The sequence below is a fragment of the Ictidomys tridecemlineatus genome, chromosome 5 (assembly GCF_052094955.1).
Source record: "Ictidomys tridecemlineatus isolate mIctTri1 chromosome 5, mIctTri1.hap1, whole genome shotgun sequence".
In the NCBI taxonomy this organism is placed as follows: domain Eukaryota; kingdom Metazoa; phylum Chordata; class Mammalia; order Rodentia; family Sciuridae; genus Ictidomys; species Ictidomys tridecemlineatus.
The window spans coordinates 178169063-178189200 of NC_135481.1; the positions used below are offsets into that span (position 1 = coordinate 178169063).

At 39.5% G+C, this 20138-nt stretch overlaps 1 protein-coding gene across 11 annotated transcripts in view; it reads right to left on the bottom strand.

The window, feature by feature from the left end:
* Nucleotides 1-20138, bottom strand: part of Ncoa6 (nuclear receptor coactivator 6) — a 93403-nt gene that overhangs the window by 13586 nt on the left and 59679 nt on the right. For 10 of the 11 annotated variants that reach the window (XM_078051666.1, XM_078051665.1, XM_078051667.1 and 7 more), the window contains 4 exons: nucleotides 15593-16706; nucleotides 11775-11896; nucleotides 5338-8325; nucleotides 1838-1906 (listed from right to left, as the gene is read on the bottom strand). In XM_078051666.1, coding sequence (XP_077907792.1) covers nucleotides 1838-1906; nucleotides 5338-8325; nucleotides 11775-11896; nucleotides 15593-16706 — 4293 coding nt within the window. The remainder of the gene's footprint in view (nucleotides 1-1837; nucleotides 1907-5337; nucleotides 8326-11774; nucleotides 11897-15592; nucleotides 16707-20138) is intronic. The other variant, XM_078051668.1, reaches the window with a different exon arrangement.

Genomic DNA, 20138 nt, shown 5'->3' on the forward strand with positions numbered 1-20138 from the left:
TAAAAAGAATAAAAATAAATATTTATATAACTGATAACTGATATAAGTAGAGGGCTCTGAGGATATTTTAAGGAGATTTATATTTTATTTTTGGTTCTGAGAATTGACCTCAAAGGTTCTTTACCATTGAGCTACGTCCCCAGCTCTTTTAATTTTTTTATTTTGAGACAGGATCTCATTAAGTTGCTGAGACTGTCCTTGAACTTTCAGTCTTCCTGTTTTAGCCTCCTGGTTGCTGGGATTATAGGTGTGTGCCACCACATCTGGTTTAAGGAGATTCATTTAAGACAAACTTTAAAAAGGAACAGAGTTTTTCAGCCAATTATTCTGAGAGAAAGAAAAAAAATGATAATAGCTAAGCTTATTTTCTGGAGTAAAGAGGTGGGGCAAGAAATGGAATTCCCTTTCCTTTTTAAATCTTTTATTATTTTTTTAAAATATTTTTTTTAGTTGTAGGTGAACACAATATCTTTATTTATTTATTTATTTTTATGTGGTGCTGAGGATCAAACCTGGTGCCTCACATGTTCGAGGCAAGCTCTCTGCCACTGCGCCCCAGCCCCAGCCCCAATCTCTTATGAAAAAAAGTTTTACCATTTAATCCTTTTTCTGAATAAATTATTTTTTTTAGTTGTTGACGGACCTTTCATTTATTTATTTTTATGTGGTGCTGAGAATTGAACCCAGTGCCTCACATGTGTGAGGCAACAGCTTTACCACTGAGTAACAACCCCAGCCAGTCCTTTTCTGAATAATTTGTTCTGTTTCTACTCTTCAAATTTTTCACCATAATGCCAGTTATCATGTAGGCAGCTGGAAGCACAGAAAAGAATTTGAGTAAATGAAAAGTTTTTTGCTCATACATTCTGTCTAGAGGTCTAATTCTTTCTAGTGTGTGCGGGTGGAAGTCCTATCCATCATACAGGTTGTAGCATCCTGAAGCAAGTTTTAAAATAACTTTTTATTTCTATTGGCTACTATTCTTAGAATTGAATATGGTTATGTTGCCTTTTCTTACTAATTTTGTTAAATGTATACCTTCCATGATATTCTAATCTCTTTGTGGGAACCAGTCACACATTTTCCCCTCCTTCTATCCCTCAGTCAAACTCCAGTGATAAAGACAGAGGCAAGACTAAACTGTACCACCTATGATACTCATCTGCTTCTGCAGTCTAACCCATGAATTCAGAACAAGTGCTACTATTGTCAATCAAGATCCTCATGTCTTCAGAGCTGACCCAGCATCCCATAGCAATCTTCTGTCAGATTACCATGGACTCTTCCTTTCAGAAACATCATCCCTAGGGCTATTTACAATATCTTGGTCATGGGGAGAAACTAAGCCATCTAGAGATGATTGAAATGACTGCCTTCCCAGAGGAATGACTACCGCACTGCGGCAGAGATTCTTTTAATTACCCTCCACTGATTTCATAATGATGCAATCATTATTTTGGTGTTATTATTTGGTGCTTGCCACCCCAGTAAATCACTTTATGCCATATAGTCAGATATCAGCTGTAGGTGCCTGGATCAGGAACAGGGCCAACTCTGCAGTGGGAACCACTCATTACTGGGTGGGAGACTGACAATGAGCACAGAGATGCCCTTCTTGATGTTGATATTACAAATGTGTAAGAGAGCAGCTGTTGGGAAAAATAACCTCAAAATATACTGCAGAAGTTCTGCCACTAAATGGAAGTCTGCCTGAAAGCAAACAAATAAGACATGTCCAGCCACTTTCTGGTATAAGAACATGTGACACTGAGGACAAAAGTATTCCTTCATATGTGACCCATTCCATTCCAAGAAGTTTTTCCTACACATGTCTTACCTGATCTGGCAACAGGCCCCTGCAGTGCTGTGGCTGGAGTATCCTTTGGAACTAAATTCTGTGAAGGGGCTAGGGCAAGAAAAAAAAATTACAGACCTTTCACTTTTTTTTCTAAATAAAACAAAAAGCATTAACTGAACCAAGGACCTATTTGCTTAAACACCTTACTCTTAGAGTGAGTACTTGACACTGACCTTGAAATTACAAGTAAAATTTACTTAACAAATCAACTAGTATACCACTAAGTAACAAAGAGTATCACTTAAGAATGTTTTTCCTCTTTATGTATGTAAAGTCACGAAAGGAAATGGCCAGGAAAAGATCTGCACTCACATTTTTTGCTTCCTTCCTTTTTTTTTTTTTTTTTGTACTGAGGATTGAACCTAGGGGCGCTCAACCACTAACCACATTCCCAGCCCTTTTTATTTTATATTTAAAGACAGGGTCTCACTAAATTGATCAGAGCCTCACTAAGTTGTTGAGGCTAGCTTTGAACTCGTGTTCCTCCGGCCTCAGGCTCCTGAGTGGCTGGGATTATAGCTGTGTTCCACCACGCTTGACATACTTTTTGCCTTTTGAGGGAAAGCATGTCTTACTAGAAAATCCAAGTCATTTTTAGATTATACCATTCACCTTAGCTTTTTAAAACTCCTGCCTTACCTTTCCTCAGACTATATTCCTTGAGAACTAAAACTATCATATAATTTTGTACTTTTCTATAGCACCTAACAAGAGTGATGGGCATAAAGCAAGTATGCAATCCATACTTACTGAGTAAGTCAATCTGATATTATTTACCTGTGTAACAAATAGTTATAAAGAACTTTTGACTAGAGCCAAGGTACTGTACCACAAACACTTAGAGACCAAATTACATCCTTCATATCAAGAACCCAGTTTGGTATTAATGATAAATACATGTGATACACTAAAGTGCACTGTGATGTCACATGAAGATTATACATAAAGAGCCATGGGAGTCCAAAGTAATGGAGTTCAATTCTAGGTTGAGACATCTGAAGGCATATTAAGGGAAAAATGTCAGAATTAGCCTTTGAAGAACAGAAAGAACTCAGGCCTTGAGGAATGGAATGGAATAAATGACACACTCTAGAACAGAAACTTTCTGGATGATATGGCAAAGATTAAAGGAATAGATATGCCATAGTCATTCAAGAGTGTGTCCTCCCACCTTGATACTTGAATCTTAAGTAAACACTGCAACAGTAGGTTCCCTCTTATAGAAACTGAATTTTGTAGATTTCTTCTCCTGCTTAATAAAGCAGTCAATAATATATTTGGTTAAGAATTTATCATTGATGCTTATCTGATAAAGCTTAAAACTATACCTTAACTTCTACTTTTAACTTCAGTATTGTTTTCTCACATTTTCAAGGTAAAAGCACAGAAGTCCCTTGAAAAAGAATAGAAACAATCACTATAAGCAAAGTGGGTGGCCATAACTAAAACTGAGAACTTTTTCTCACTGCTGGTTCATCTCCTCAAAATTTATATATTTCTCTTATTTTTATATGAACCAAATAAAAATATTTTCTAATTACTTCTCATCATTCTTTTCGTACCAGAGGGAGAAGTTCCTTGAAAAAAGAAATAAAAATATTTAATAAAAGAGAATATTTAAATCATACCAGGTTTCTTTTTAATTCTTATGGTCACCAACATCAACAAAACTTGAAAAAGAAACAAAAGAGTGCTCATCCTGTAAAATCTTTGTCTTCTACTGAGGCTGCAAAATCCAAAAAATCTTTGTCTCTTCCTTTACCTTTTAATACTGAGGTAAAGAGGCAGATGAGGGGAATTAGCTTTTCTAGAGTTCTACATGAGATAGCATTCTGGTCACTGGACGTTAAAAACTTTTTTTGAATCTTTGTATAAATTCAGAGAGGTAGGAATTACAATCTCTATTTTACAGGTAAAGTACAAGGAACTTATCTGACTGTAACCAGTGGAACTAAAATTTGAACTCTGATTATACCCTGAAACTTGTGTTCTTTCTGCCCCTACTCCTGAGTGCTTATCACTGAGTGGTAGGCACACAAAGCATTTTAACTGCATAAATAAGACAAGTACTATTAGCTGGCTTTGGATATTGCAGAGGCCCTCCCAGCTCTTGAGAATGTGGGACTGATTAGTCTCTGGGGAAATGGAGCTTCTGCATCTTATGCCTCTAGGAAGGAAGAAGAGGAGGAAGCAAGGGTGGGAAACCAGAGACAGGAAGGAGAGGGGCTATAAGGATACCTATGCTTTCATTATTAGCTCATCTTAACATTACATAGGAAATATCCTGAACTAGATTATCTATGAATGGAATGGAAAAATTTACAAAGAGATTATATTAAAAGAAAACTGTGGGGCTGGGATTTGTGGCTCAGTGGTAGAGTACTTGCCTAGCATGTGTGAGGCACTCAGTTCAATTCTCAGCACTGCATTTAAATGAATGAATAAAATAAAGATCCATTAACAACTAAAAAATTTTTTTAAAAAAACTGGAAATCACTTTTTTTTTTCACCATTTACTAATCAATCATTATATTGTTTTTGTGGGGATCAAACCCACGTGTGCTTTACCACTGAGCTACATCCTTGGCCTGTTTATTTTTAAATTGAGAAGGGGTCTTGCTAAGTTGCTTAAGTATTCACTAGGTTGTTGGGGCTGGCCTTGAATTTGTGTTCTTCCTGTCTCTGGGATTACAGGCGTGCAGCACCATACTTGGCCCAATTGTTATATTCTAAGCCTAGTATTCAGCTTGTTATATGAATTACTTCACTGAAATCTTACAACTACCATTTTTCCCCATAATTCAAAGAAGGAAACTTAGTTAGTAGTGGTCAAGTAACTTGCCCTGCTCCATCTGGCTGTAAATGCTGGTGCTGTGTTATCAACCCAAACCTCTCTGACAATTTGCCACTTTGATCCTTCCACATCTGTTAACATGGAGCCCAATTTTCTCAAAAGCTCTTCTCTGGAGGTAGCCCAGACAGAAAGGGAATATTCCCTGAGGTAGAGTACAATGAGAACAGGGATATAGAACCTGCTCTGATAAAGCTGCGAGCAAGTCTTCCTCATGGTAAGGGGAACCTGCAGAAGCTGTCATTTATGTTTAAGAGAAACTACCAGGCTGGAGACTCACAGTATAGACAGAACAAATACTAATCTTCTTGGAGCTTCAATCTTCTCATCCATACAATGGGGTAAGACAACCTAACATGGTTGATATGAAAATGATGATAATGTATGTAAAAACACTCCCTTGTAAACTGAGAAACAAAATGTGTTATTTTAGGAGCTGAGAACCATGTCCATGAGCGTAAACATAACATGTGATTTAAAAGCATATTTTCAATAAATAAAATTACCACTATTGGCATTTAGCCCATTCTTCTTCTTCCAAGTAGAAAAGGAATCATGCTTTTCCTCTTATGGGCTAGGTCATCAAAAAACTCTGACATTATGAGTGATGCCAAGGCCAAGTACATACCTATGCTGGGTAGAAGCTCTGGATGGGATCCCACCTTCTCCTCCACTAGGCCACCCACAAGTGGCTCCGATGCTATGCCACCATGATTGCTTTTTGTGGTCGGCGTCGTGGAGATGAGCTCAGAGGATACCAGAGTGGGTACTATTGAGCGTATACTGGTGGGGAGAGCACCGCCAGGCAAGCTGGGTCCTGCTGAGGCAGAACCCAGGCCCACTGGACTAGAGGTCATTTTTAGCAGAGTAGGTGCTGGGGGTGTTGGGGTTTTACTGTCCAGCTCTGTGGATAACTGCTCTGTTCCCACAAGTCCAGGAGCTGTGGTCTCCAGCCCTTGGCCTTCAGTCTCTCCATCTGCACCATATTGCTCTTCCCCTTTTTCAAGAGAGCCTGTAACTTTCTTACATGCCTTGGTCAACAAAATCTGGCCAATTTTGTCCACTTTTCCTTTGCCCTTACTAGATGAGACTGGGCTTCGTCGGTTGACAGAGGAGCCTGGACTATTGGTCAGAAGGGGAGAAACCATTGTGGTTGACTGTGATGAGGGGAGAGTGCTCTGATCTGCTGAGGTGCTCACCTGAGGACTGGCCTCATCTGGATTCAATTCTTTCACTTGCTGGATAGGGACATGAGGAGGGACAACTGGAGAAGATGTACAAGGAGGTGAAGGAAGCTGAACAGGAGTGGCTCTTGAGTTAAGAACCAAGGGTCGACTTGCCTGTATGTTGGAAGCAGGACTACTGGAGGGGGCATTAGGTGGTACAGGAGCTGAAGAAAATTTTATGTTCTGAGGTATGTGTAAAGGACCAACAACTGCAACAGAGGGAGGCATCAGGCCAGAGTTGGTTGTCAATGGGGCTGCAGGAATTGTGCTTGGCTGTGATCCTTTCATAACCTGAATTATTGAGGATGAATTGATAAAGACAGGTGTAATGAATTGAGGCCGGGCATTAGACTGAGCAGCTGACTGTCCCTCAGAAACCATAACCTTGCTACCCACATTGGGCATGGTGACAACTGTTGACATCAATGCAGACTGCAAATGAGTTGGCAGGGCTGCTGATGTGTTAGCTGAAGTGGTTATGGGATTGGAAGTGACAAAAACAGTTATTTGATTTGGGGGCAAGGGAGTGGAAATGGAGGAAGAACTGACAGGTCTTGACATTACTGGAGGGATGCTTGGTGCAACATTGGAACTGACCTCACTCATTTCTGGATGCACAAGGGTTGAACACGGCTCATTACTGTGAGGTAAGTTTAGGGAATTAGAGGGCTCTTTAGAAGACGGATCCTGCAGTGTGGGAATGACAGGTGCTTTTTTGAGGTCCTCCCCTGAAACTAATGGAGGTGTTACTTCCAGATCTGTAAGCCCAGGGGGTTTAATGGTCACATTAGGAGCTCCAGAGTTGTCAAGAAGTTGACTTAACGATGTTGGTGCTTCCCTCATGGCAGGAGACACCAAAGTTTTGTTCTCTTCAACACTGGAAAGTTTGTTAGGATCCGAAGACTGCCCATCCTTTTTGGATTGATCTTCAGGGACAACCATTTTAACTTCTTGGGCAGGGACTACTTTTAGTTCAACATTTACCTGCTCCTTCCTACCCTGGGAATTCTGGCAATCACTGTCCTGAGGCATATTCAAGCTCTCCTTGTTATCCTCGAGAACAGCCCCCACTGCAGCCACAGGCATGGTGGGATTCTGAGGATTCAGCCCACTGTTGTTAGGAAAGCTCCCAGGTACAGGGGGATTGGCCAGAGGAGTGGGACTGACCAACACATTTCTTGGTAACTCCACATTTTGCAACAGGGCTGCATTTGTTTGAGATGCCAGAGTAAGTTTAGGGGCTTTTGAATTTTGCCTCCCAGGACTTGGGGTAGTTTTCCTACTGGACCCAGGACTAGACCTGCGACTGTTGCTTGGACTAGCTCGTTTTGTTGCTCCAGAATTAGGCTGCTTTCCAGAATTCACCACCACAGAATCTAATTTGTGAGTTTGTGGGGCTGCAAAATTGGAAGGATTATTCATGGTAAGATTTGAAGGTGCTTGCCCAATGGCCTTCAGAGTTGTTGGATTTAGGCCCTGTTGATCAAAGCCCCTATTTAAATTTGGCCTAGGAGGTAAAGGAATATTAATCTGTGGAGGAAACAGTCCTGCTATGGAGGCATTGAGTCTTTCTGGTGACAAACTGATTTCTGAAGGTTCTGTGCTAGGAGGGCGGTTGTTGGGTGTCTGAGGATAATAGGGTCTGGGGCTGGCTCTGTTTGGTGTTTTAGGCCTAGATGTCTGGGTTGGAGCAGCCACATTTGGAAAGTGGTGGCCATGGGAGCTGGGAAGGGAATTTACAGGAGGTTGCTGGGGAGTTGCACCTTGAGTTGCTGAAAGGGATGATGGTCCAGGTTTGGGCCCTGTCATCAGTAACTGGTTCTGGGAAACTACCAAGTGCGAAGGCATGTTATTTGGGCCTCCTGAGACCGATGGAACTTCACTGCCACTTGCTTCAGGAAGTGAAGACATCTCTCCCAGAGGTGAGCTAGAAGGATTCTGTGGGTTCTCCTGGTATACCATTTTCCTCGAATTACTTCCCAAAGGAGTATTTACAGGCATTGGCATTCTTTGTTTATCAGGTGATGGTGGCACAGAGGCAGGTCCTTGCAAACTGACCATGACAGGTACATTGCCACTCTGCTGCATGGGCATTCTCTGAGAGTCTGGGTTCAGAGGTCCCCTTGGGGGATGGACATTTTGGGAGACTGGAAGTCTAACGGATTTGGGATCTTGCTGCATCATGAGCATCATCATCATTTGTTGTTGTTGCTGCTGTTGCTGCTGCTGCTGAGACTGCGGCTGACTAGAAGGTGGAGGCTGCTGTTGCTGCTGAGGCATTTGTGGCTGTGGCTGCTGTTGTGGTGGCTGTGGTGGGGGTGCCACATGCTGCATGAGTTGAGGAGGCATCTGCTGCAGTGGCCTCTGTTCAACTGGTTGAGTAGGATAACCTAAAACAAGCCCCCAAAATCAGGGAAGTTAGACTTTCAGCAAGAGAACTTTGCACCTTTAGAGTATAGCCAAGCAATACTCATCTAGGTGGCAGGCAGAATGTGCACAAACAGCTCAGGCATCCCTGCTCCTGGGGCAGGGGACAGCCCCTCATTATTTGACATGAGTAAAGAGGCACACTGCTTAAGGAAGCAAAAAGCAAAGCATTAGGAATGTGGAGCTCCTCAGTGTGCAGGGTCTGAATGAGGCATTAGTGTACTAAGACTGAGAGTACTCCGTACTACTATGGCAGATGGTCCAAATATGAAAGAAGAAAACTACATCAACAGCAAGTGGCTGGCCACCAGCTTTCGGGTCTCATGTAGACATAATCAGAATTTCACTGTCTACGTGAATGATGTAAAGCCTTTAGGGTTCCCTTTTTCTGTCAGCAGAGAGTTGTTTGTTTTTTTATTATTTTTTTAAGTTGTAGTTGGACATAATACCTCTATTTCATATGAGGTTTTTATGTGGTGCTAAGGATCGAACCCAGGGACCCGCATGTGGGAGGCAAGTGTTCTACAAGTGAGCTACAACCCCTGCCCCACCCCAGAATTGCTTTTTTTAAGCTTTGAATTTGTTGAAAACAACAGCATTGAAGATAGCCTTTTTATTCTTTCAATAGAAGTAAAATGTAAAATTCTAGGATTTGTTCCTTAAGAAAGAAGGATTTAAAATTATTCTAGTCCATTGGCTCTGTACACTATGCTGCATCTTTCAGGCTCATTCTTTGAGGAAAACGGGTTGAACTGAACTGCCCCTTGGTGCACATCAGTATCAATAAGAACAATAAGGGCTGATATACGTTGTAAATAAAATGAGGGCACCGAAGTTTTTTGCATATTAATTTCCATTTACTTTCTTACATGTAAACCTCTATTTGGAGAAATGTTTTCTATGAATACACAACTGGAGAATAAATAAGCCAGAAGCAGAACTCTCAGAAATAAAAATAATTTTGGAATAAGAACTCTGAGGAACAATGCCTTCCAGACTTGCAGAAGACAACATTTCAAATGATTACATCTTTTGAAAATCTGGTATTTTAGAATAAAAACCTTAAAAATCAGCAAAGAGGATAGAAAGATAATCAAATTAAACCAAAAGTAAGGTCATTCAGTGGGAAAAAGTAGGCATATGGCTGGGATCCAGTTCCACAAACTGGATCATTCGACTGTTGCACGAAAAATATATGTGGAAGGTTTAACAGGGTACAATAATGTGAATGATTGGCTCTGGCAGTTGGAAGAAATGCTGGCTCAAAATTTTCATAGAGCAGTACCAAATACTGTGGGTCAGATTTCGTACTCAGGAGCTAATTAATTTCTTCTTGTCAAAGATTTCCATAGTACCAATGGGTGCAATGTGCAGAATCCAGTTTTGAAGATATTCATAAAAATTCTTTTAGTTTTAGGCCCAACTAACTTCTTGACCTTATAAAGCCAAAAGCATATGAGATTTTTACAGGTTTTTACAATGGGATTTTATTTTTTACATCTAGTCTGAGGTTCTCACATTAAGAAAATTATAATTTCTTCAAAAGTCCATTCGTGTCAGTTTTATTACACAGATGCCTTTCATCTTTAAAATCAGCTTACCAGACAGCACAGCAAATACCAAAGAGGGCAGCATAGAGTGGCCTCTTTAAAGTAACAGCCAAAGACATGGCTGCTATAAAGGGTCCAGAAACTGGAGGCAGCAGTTCAAAGTGCACTACTAGGAAAATAGATTGGGGTTGATGTGATAGAATGGTGGAGAGGGAAAGCCATGACACACACAGTGCCCAAACACAATCAAAAACCAAATTTATTAGTCAAGGATGCAAACTCATCTGTCTTTAAGGGGCCAGGCATGTGGTAAAGAAAAGAAGTAGGCTAATATAAGACAGCAGGAGTCCTGTGGACACTGCCAAACTGCAGAGCAGATACCCTTTCTTAACAGCATTTAAATTCAGGTTTTTGCTTAAGACACAGCATGACAATTCAAACCCATTATAGGCCAAATTCAGCCTGCAGGCCCCTTTTGCAGAAAAAAGAAAATGATGTGTGTGAAGATCCTTGGAGTTCATACAAGAGTTCAGATGTGCTTGGGGGAAGAGGGTACTTTAGGCTCTCCATGCCTTCTGGACATATTTGCCAAAGACTGGCAATCCTCCTCCTTAACTGTGCTGCTGAGAACTGTGTATTCCCCAGCAATTTGTAATAAATAACACAAAGTATTGACATCATAATACATTTACTTAGTTTATCTCTAAAATAATACCATTTTTGTTTAGGTATTTTTGTTATTGTTGTTGTTTGTGTATGTAGTGTGGCAAGCCTGCACACCCCAAACCCTTAACATTACTTCCACTTATATGTCAAAAAGGAGGTAGAGTTACTAATGAGGAAGAAACAAAACAGCTCTTTATAATACACAGGAGACAGAACCCTGAGTATGAAGGGCTTGTGTATCTTCAATTGTGTCATAGGGGAATAAAGCTACAAGTTGCTGTTCAGACCAGGAGTAACAAGGTATAGAGATACTGTGGCAGCTGGCCTTGGTTCTATAATACCTGGGTTGGAATGAATGAATGAATTCTAGAAGCTTTTTTCCTTTCAGCATAATTTATCAACATTTAAAGGATAATGTTTTATAATCAGAGTAAGGAATTTCAATAATATCGTACTATTTGTTATAAATCATTAAGCTGGTGTTAGGCACATGGGTATGTCTTTTCTTATTCTTTATATATTTTTGATGTTTTAAAGATTCAAAATAAAACTTCTATAAAAAAATATCACTTTCTTTTAATTCCCTGCTTTGAAAAAGCTCCAGGAAGAAAGGCTGCAGGAAAAGCAGGCAAGCAAGATCAGGTAAAAATCTCTCTCCATTTAATCTTATTTGATTCTGATGCCAACTAGAACCTTACACTGATAAGAATAAAGAGGCATTTCACATCTCAGTTCTAATTTTATAAAGACTTTAAGTAATAAAGACGGTTGGAGTAGAATGTATGTGTTTGTGCCTTAAGAAGTTATATTTGAAATATTTACTTAACATCAAGGCAAAGCTTCCAAATACTAGACACATTAAAATGCTAAAGCAGACTAGTTAGTAGACAAAATACTTTTTTTTTTTTTTTTTGGTACCAGGGATTGAACCCAGGGGCACTTGACCACTGAGCCACATCCCCAGCCCTTTTTTATATTTTATTTAGAAACAGGGTCTCACTAAGTTGTTTAAGGGCCTCACTAAGTTGCTGAGGCCGGCTTTGAACTTGTGATCCTCCTCCCTCAGCCTCCCCAGCTGCTGGGATTACAGGAGTGCACCACCGTGCTCGGCAACACTGTTTCCTTGAAGAGAAGGAAGCCTTGTAATTTTGCATATATGATGACAAGTATATAACCCTTAGCTAACATTTTATTACCTGGTGGCCGATTTGAAAATTCTGGCAGTTTAGGGCCCGTGCTGTCCAAGTTAATTCCTTGTTCTCCAGGCAATGATTGCTGATCGGCCTCCTCCAGACCAGCTGGACGAGCATCTGGGGTGCTAAAAAATAAGTAAGACATTTGAGAGTAAGCTATCTAGAAAATACATGAAACTACCTCAACCTGTTCCCTATTACTAAAGAACTACAATCTATTTACATTATCATTCTTACTGTTATTTACATCTCTCTAGTCTGGATAAAATAGTCAATACTGGCATAAAAATAACCTGGAAAATTCATTAAATGTTAAAATCCATTTACTCTAATAGCACCATATTTACTCAAAGTGCTTTTTCATGCAATCACCAATTCTCAGAAGGCCTGGACTTGGTTTGGGACTATCAATATTATTAGTCACTGTTTATGTGAAACCACAGTATCTTCAGTGTAGCTGAAGAATCAAGCTCCAATAATTCATAACACCTTGCAACAGGTTCTAAGTTAGCTGATGGAAATGGTATTTGGGGAACAAAGAAAGGTAGAGGCTACAAGAAAGTTAACTGAATTTTGCTATAGATAAACACTGGCTTTAGGATATATTCATTTTTACTAACCTTAGAATTTTTAGTGGGGTGAGGATATATTCATTTTTACTAACCTTAGAATTTTTAGTGGGGTGAGGAAAAATGTGAAGAAACTTAGTTACTAATACCCACATTTCCAAGGAATCAGAGTGCCCACATCCCTCATTTGGTTTATAATCTGACTCCCAGCTGTACCTTTCTTTCCTACTTTTAGTTTAGAAATAAGGTCTCATTAAGTTGTATATATAGACAACAGAGTTTTATTCAATTCAGTTTTATTTATGTCTTGATTGTGGTCACCCACTTTTAGATAGTATTTTGTCTCATACTCTGGATAGTTTAATAAGCCACCATAAATCTATCTTAAAAGCACCAGCATATGAAAATTTAGAACCTGAAGCAGATTTTTAGCACGTCCAGATCCCTAAATCAGTTTGTTCCTTATATGACTTTCTTCTGACTTAAAGTTATGAGCAAGGATTCTATGATATCCTTTACTTTTAAAGAATTCTATAACTAAAACAAACAAACAACCTTTTTATTTTCTTCAGTTCCCTTATGTTACAGATGAAAAAACAAAATTCCAGAGAGGTACAAGAGAGAGGAAAAGGTTCCATGGTAAGCGGGTGATCTTTCTACCTAGGAGCCCTCATGCTGTATAAGGTCCTTTTCATAAAGTATAGAACCAAAAAGTAAGCCATCTTCTTCAGGGCTGTTGAGGACAGTAAAAATGCATACTAACCAGCCTACTGGGAGAAATAAAACAATCACCCCAATAAAAATGTTATTCCAAAAGGCTGATAGATGAATTTAACTGAAGAGAATGGTGGTCACCAAGAATACAAACAATAATAAATACTGGAGAAGATATAGAGAAAAAGGAACAGTTTAACATTGTTGGTGGGATTGTAAATTAGAACAATCACTATGGAAATCAGTATGGAATTCCCCCAAAAGAAGAGGCATGGAATCACCATATGACTCAGTAATACAACTCCTCAGCATTTATCCTAAAGAATTAAATTCAGCATACTATAGTGATACATGCATACTCATGTTTATAGCAGCACAACTCATAACAGCCAAACTATGAAATCAGCCTATGTGTCCATCAAAAGATGAACTGATAAAGCAAATGTTGTATATATAGACAACAGAGTTTTATTCAACCAAAAAGAATAAATTTATGTTATGTGCAGGAAAATGAAGGGAACTTGAGAACACTATGTTGAATAAAACAAGTCAAACTCAGAAAGTCAAGGTTTGCATGTTTTTCGCTCCTTTGTTGAAGTTACAGAGGAAAAAGGAAAAGAAAGGTAGGAGATCTCATGAAAATCAAAGAGAGATCAGCAGAATAGAGGAAAGGGAGGGGAGAGAGAAGGGATAGAAAAGGGGAAATAATGGGGAATGATACTGGCCAAAGTATATTGTTATACTGTATATATACAAACATTTAACAATGAATCCTATCATCATATGTCACTATAAATCACCAATAAAAATATGAGAAAAGAATTTAACTGAGGAGGAGCTACTAGAAAAATTAGATAATTAAAGGCTTTAATTTTGAATTCAGGAAAGCATACTGTTAATATACAATGATTGGCTTTTAATGTATAAAATTCAAGAAACAGTATGATATAATTAGACTTCAAAGAATGTTGTGGGAAGGCTGGGGTAAAGGTAGCTACTTTTGGTTTGAATATTTAAATAAACCTTCCTTATTTTTTTCCTATAGTTCTACCAGTTTATTCCAATTTATCTGTTTTACATTCATTGGTCACTATTCCCTATTAGTAAATATCTCTAAATTCCAGTTTTATGACTAAAGGCTGAAAATCTAGCTTAATTAATATTTATTCTAAAACTTTTTTTAATCAAAATCAGAAACATTATTTAAATTAATACTTAGTTTTAGGAAATGAAGTATAAATTTTTAGTTGCCCTTTCTACTGTGATTTTGCAAAAGAGCTCACCTGAAGAAAGTTTACTGAAAGGGTAACTAAGTTATAATCATCTTAGTATGGGGTTTAAGCTTCTAGGGATGATAGGGCCTTTAAAGAAAAGGTATCAGTGCAAAAGAACATTATTTTTTTGGTACCAGGGAATGAACCCGGGGGTGCTTTACCCCTGAGTCACATCCCCAGTCCTTATTTTTTATTTTGAGACAGGGTCTTGCTAAGTTGCTTAAAGCCTTGCTAAATTGCTAAGGTTGGCATCAAACTTTTAAAAAACTTTTTTCCTTTTTTAAATATTTTTTTTAGTTGTCAATAGACCTTATTTTACTTATTTATATGCAGTGCTGAGAATCGAACCCAAGGCCTCAGATATGTCAAGCAAGCACTCTACCACTGAGCCACAACCCCAACCTGGCATCGAATCTTTGATCCCTCTGCCTCAGCCTCCAGAGATGCTGGGATTACAGGGAGCGCCAACATGCCCAGCGAGAAGAACATTTTTATTCCCAGAACATATTTGGCCTCCCTGGCTCCCAACATCCATAAGCCTGAAGCCAGTGTTTTGTGGAGGAAGTATGGTAGCACCAATTATTTTTCAGGTTCTGGGTACGACAACCCCCTGGGAAAGGGCAGAATTAAGACACATATCAGCCTACTGCAACATATCAACATCATTTGAACCCTTACACAAGTGAACTGTAAGAAAAAAACCTGAGATAAAAAAACCAAAGATATGTGAGCACAGTTTGGATATGTGAGACTATTAAGGATGTATTAGCTTTCTAGATGTACTATGGTATTATTGTGTAGTCATATAAAATAACTGTCCTGCTAGGGACATAGTGGCACATGCCTTCAATCCCAGCTACTTGGGGGCCTGAGGCAGGAATATCACAAGTTCTAGGTCAGCCTCAACAACTTAGTAAGACCCTGTCTCAAAATAAAAAGGGATGGGAGCGTAGCTCAGAGGTAGAGCTCGTACCTAGCATGTGTGAGGCTCAGGGTTCAATCCTCTCAGTACCACCAAAAAAAAAAAAAGGAAAACTTTCCTTATTTTTGAGAGGTAGGCATTAAAATAGAGTATAATTGCTTCAAAAGAATCAAGAGAATAATGAAAGAAGATACAGATGAAGGCAAGATAGGCTATGATAACTGTTGAAGCAGAAAGATCTCATACTATTCTAATTTTATATATTCTAAAAAATTTTCTCCAATGAAAGTGTCCACATAAAAACAAACAAATAAAATTTGAGGCAAAATTATCACAACCTACTTTAGATCTTGCTGACTATTTTTCTTCTTCCGAGGGGGTTTCTTCTTCTTAGGTTTATTTGCGTTGGTATTATTTTGCTTATTGTTTACCCCAAAATGACCTGCAGAGATGTCACTCTGCAATAAGTTGACCAACAATGGGCTTGTTAGCGTTACATCCTTATTGACAGGAAAGCCTGGATTCTGACCACAGGATATCTGATTTCCATTGGGTGCTCCACTGAAAGGTGCATTGAAAGGCATCCCATGGCCTGAGAAGTGGTTTCCCGAGGCACTGTTTCCCTGCATGGCCTGCACGTGGGGGGGGACCATGTTGGTTTGTTGCATGCTAACATCAGGCATCATCTGAGACAAGCTGACATCATTATTTGCTGTAGTTGCAGGATCACCATGCTGCTGGGCCACATGTGGGTTGGGCCCTGGTGGCCTTAGGACCTGTCCCTGAATCCCCATAACCTGAGATGGACTGTTGTTCACAGGCCCTTGTTGGGGCAGCATCTGTCCTGACATCTGTCCCGTAAACTGTACCATGTTTCCTTGCATGTTCGGAGTTGGTCCCCTCATTATCTGCGCTGGTCCCGGCATGACACTGGATTGGTTCTGCGTGTTAAACTGCTGCTTATTCCCCTGCATCTGATTGGTCATGATCTGTTCTATCATTGGGTTCTGTTGGAGCAAAACTTGTCCCTGAGGCCCCATCATCTGGTTATGTGGTGCCATCATTTGTGGGCCCTGCTGGGACAGCATCTGCTTGGGTGGGGTCATCCTTTGAGGTGAAGGCCCAAGATTTTGGTTCTGAGGGTTCACCATCATCTGGCCCTGTGGCATAAGCTGGGCCCTTGAAAGGATCATAGGGTTCTGAGGGTTCAGAGTTCCTGGTTGCTGGACCATCTGGCCCTGGGAGGGCACAATCTGCTGGTGCATGCCAATCAGCTGAGAAGGTGGGCCCTGTTGGGGCTGGCCTTGCATGTTGCTCAGGTTCACCTGTGGAACCCCAGAACTACCAGCCTGCTGGTTGTTCATGTTGCCATGAATTCCCATGAGGCTGGGCTGCATCATATTTGGTGGCCCGTGGGACACCTGCATCTGGTTTTGAGGACCAGCTCCTTGACCACCTTAAAGGAAAAAAAGAAAAAAAATGCAGTTTCAGAAAAATATTATCATCTTATTGGTATTAAGATACTCAAAACCTTACTTAGAAAAATACCCATCATCCATATACACACTGACCAACATAAGTGAGCTGTTTGATATCCTTTTTTTTTGGTACCGGGATGGAACCCAGGGGTGCTCAACCACCGAGCCACATCCCCAGCCTTTTTTTTTTTTTTTAAGGTTTATGTTTTTTATTTATTTATTTATTTATTTTTGTGCGACTGTTTTATTTTTTTTTCTTTTATTGGTTGTTCAAAACATTCCATAGTTCTTGATATATCATATTTCACACTTTGATTCAAGTAAAAATGGGTTATGAACTCCCATTTTTACCCCGTATACAGATTGCAGAATCACATCAGTTACACTTCCATTGATTTACATATTGACATACTCATGTCTGTTGTATTCTGTTGCCTTTCCTATCCTCTACTATCCCCCCTCCCCTCCCCTCCCCTCCCCTCTTCTCTCTCTACCCCCTTTACTGTAATTCATTTCTCCCCCTTGTATTATTTTTCCCTTTCCCCTCACTTCCTCTTGTATGTAATTTTGTATAACCCTGAGGGTCTCCTTCCATTTCCATGCAGTTTCCCTTCTCTCTCCCTTTCCCTCTCACCTCTCATCCCTGTTTAATGTTAGTCTTCTTCTCATGCTCTTCTTCCCTACTCTGTTCTTAGTTACTCTCCTTATATCAAAGAAGACATTTGGCATTTGTTTTTTAGGGATTGGCTAGCTTCACTTAGCATAATCTGCTCTAAAGCCATCCATTTCCTTCCAAATTCTATGATTTTGTCATTTTTTAATGCAGAGTAATATTCCATTGTGTATAAATGCCACATTTTTTATCCATTCGTCTATTGAAGGGCATCTAGGTTGGTTCCACAGTCTTGCTATTGTGAATTGTGCTGCTATGAACATCGATGTAGCAGTGCTCTGTAGCATGCTCTTTTTAGGTCTTTAGGGAACAGACCCAGAAGGGGAATAGCTGGGTCAAATGGTGGTTCCATTCCCAGCTTTCCAAGAAATCTCCATACTGCTTTCCAAATTGGCTGCACCAATTTGCAGTCCCACCAACAATGTACAAGTGTACCCTTTTCCCCACATCCTCACCAGCACTTGTTGTTATTTGACTTCATAATGGCTGCCAATCTTACTGGAGTGAGATGGTATCTTAGGGTGGTTTTGATTTGCATTTCTCTGACTGCTAGAGATGGTGAGCATTTTTTCATGCACTTATTAATTGATTGTATGTCCTCCTCTGAGAAGAATCTGTTCAGGTCCTTGGCCCATTTGTTGATTGGGTTATTTGTTATCTTATTGTCTATAATTTTTTGAGTTCTTTATATACTCTGGATATTAGGGCTCTATCTGAAGTGTGAGGAGTAAAGATTTGTTCCCAGCCTTTTTTTTGTATTTTATTTTGAGACTAGAGTCTCTCTGAGTTGCTTAGGGCCTCAGTAAATTGCTGAGACTGGGCTGGGGATGCAGTTCAGTTGGTAGCGTGCTTGCTTCACTAAATTGCTGAGGCTGGCTTTGAACTTGCAATACTCCTGCTTCAGCCTCCTCCCAAGTTGCTGGGATGTGAGCTACCACGCCTGGCTTAACATACTTTTTGTGAGTTTTTTAAACTACGGAGATGCAATATGAGATAATTGTTTACAATTTCCATGACTATGCAACAGAATTAAGAAAGAAGGAGATAGTTTCTTTATTCCTGAGTGCTGACTTAAAGTCAATATTTCAAAAAATCAGAAAACTTTTCTTTTAGATTAAATAAAGAGGAAGGCAATATTTCACTGTTTTCAATGACTTGTGGCTACCTTATTATGAAGAAAACTAAACAACAACAACAACAACAAAACAACATTGTATATACTGAAGTAAACTCTGCTATAAATGAGCTAGGGAAACCAAGAATGTGCCGTGTTCTCTTAGGAAAACCCCAACAATGCTTCTTGGAAAACTGTTACTCTCAAAGGCTAGTCATGCTATTTGTTGCACTCTAAAGAAGAGAATACCCAATACTTTCTAAGACAGGTCTCCTTTGCCCTGGTGTGGTAAAAATTGTTTAATCCTGACATAATGAGAGCCAACTGACCAGATGACCCATCTGGAAGTTGCAGTCAAAGGGATGCTAAAAAGTTCAGTGACTGTATATATACTTCTTGAGAGTCCCTAGTGAAAAACAAGGGACATGTTCTATTCTTCTAAGTTAGAGAAAAGATGCTGCCTGGCCTATTGCAGTGTTTGTTTACTGTTGGGTCCTTGAGATTTTTCTGTAGCTACTTGAATTACCTACCCTCCCTTACCCTCCACCCCCCCATTTTTTTTTTAAGTCCTAGAAATGGAACCCAGAGCCTCATGCATGCTAGGCAAGTGCTCTACCACTGAGCCTTATCTCCAGCCCCTACTTCTAGCTTATTTTATCTCTTTTATTTTTCACTTTTAAATGGGGACTAAAAAGTGGCTATAATGAAATTATGAAGCCAGTTCATGTTCCAGTCAGAGAGGCAGGGGACAAACTGTCTCTGGTTCACACTTTCCAGACTTTTCCTGAATCTCAAGGAAGACTCACTTCCTTGTCTCTGTGGAGTCTGGCTGGCAAGAGAGATAATACAAACAGTTGGGTATTTTTTCAGCAAGCAGTAAAAGCTAAATAAAATAGGACAACAGAAAATGACAGACAAAAGTAGAGCTACTTTAGAAAGGCTAAATGGGGAAATCAAAACAATAGGGGCATATGAGAAATACCATATATCATCACCCCTCTTCCCTATCTAGAAATAATCTTCCTCCCATGTTCTCCCTCCCAACCCACTATATACAAAATACATGTATGAAGATTTGAATTTGATGTCAACATACCTTATATACAGAGATATAAAAAATTATGGTACATATGTATATTAATAAATTTGGTGTGAACATACTTTATATACAGAATTACGAAAAATTGTGCTCTGTATGTGTAATAAGGAGTATAATGCATTCCACTACTGTCGTGTATTTAAAAATAAATAAATAATTAAAAAAGGAAACCCCGATAAGCAGGACTAAGAATTATTGCACTTAAAAATATATCAGTCATGATTTAAAAATAAAAAATGCATAAGAGGTTATGAGGGGCAAGGGGGTGGGGGGAAAAAAAGGGGAGAGAATTGAACAACAGCAGAGGAGGTAGAGAGGGATGTTGGGAGGGGAGGGGAGGGGAGGGGGGATAGTAGGGGATAAGAAAGGTAGCAGAATACAACAGTCACTAATATGCCATTATGTAAAAATGTGAGTATGTAACAGAAGTGAGTCTGTATTATGTATTTGGGGAGTTCAAAACCCAATTGAGTCGAATGTATGAAAGATGATATGTCTTGAGCTCTGTAATGTTTTGAACAACC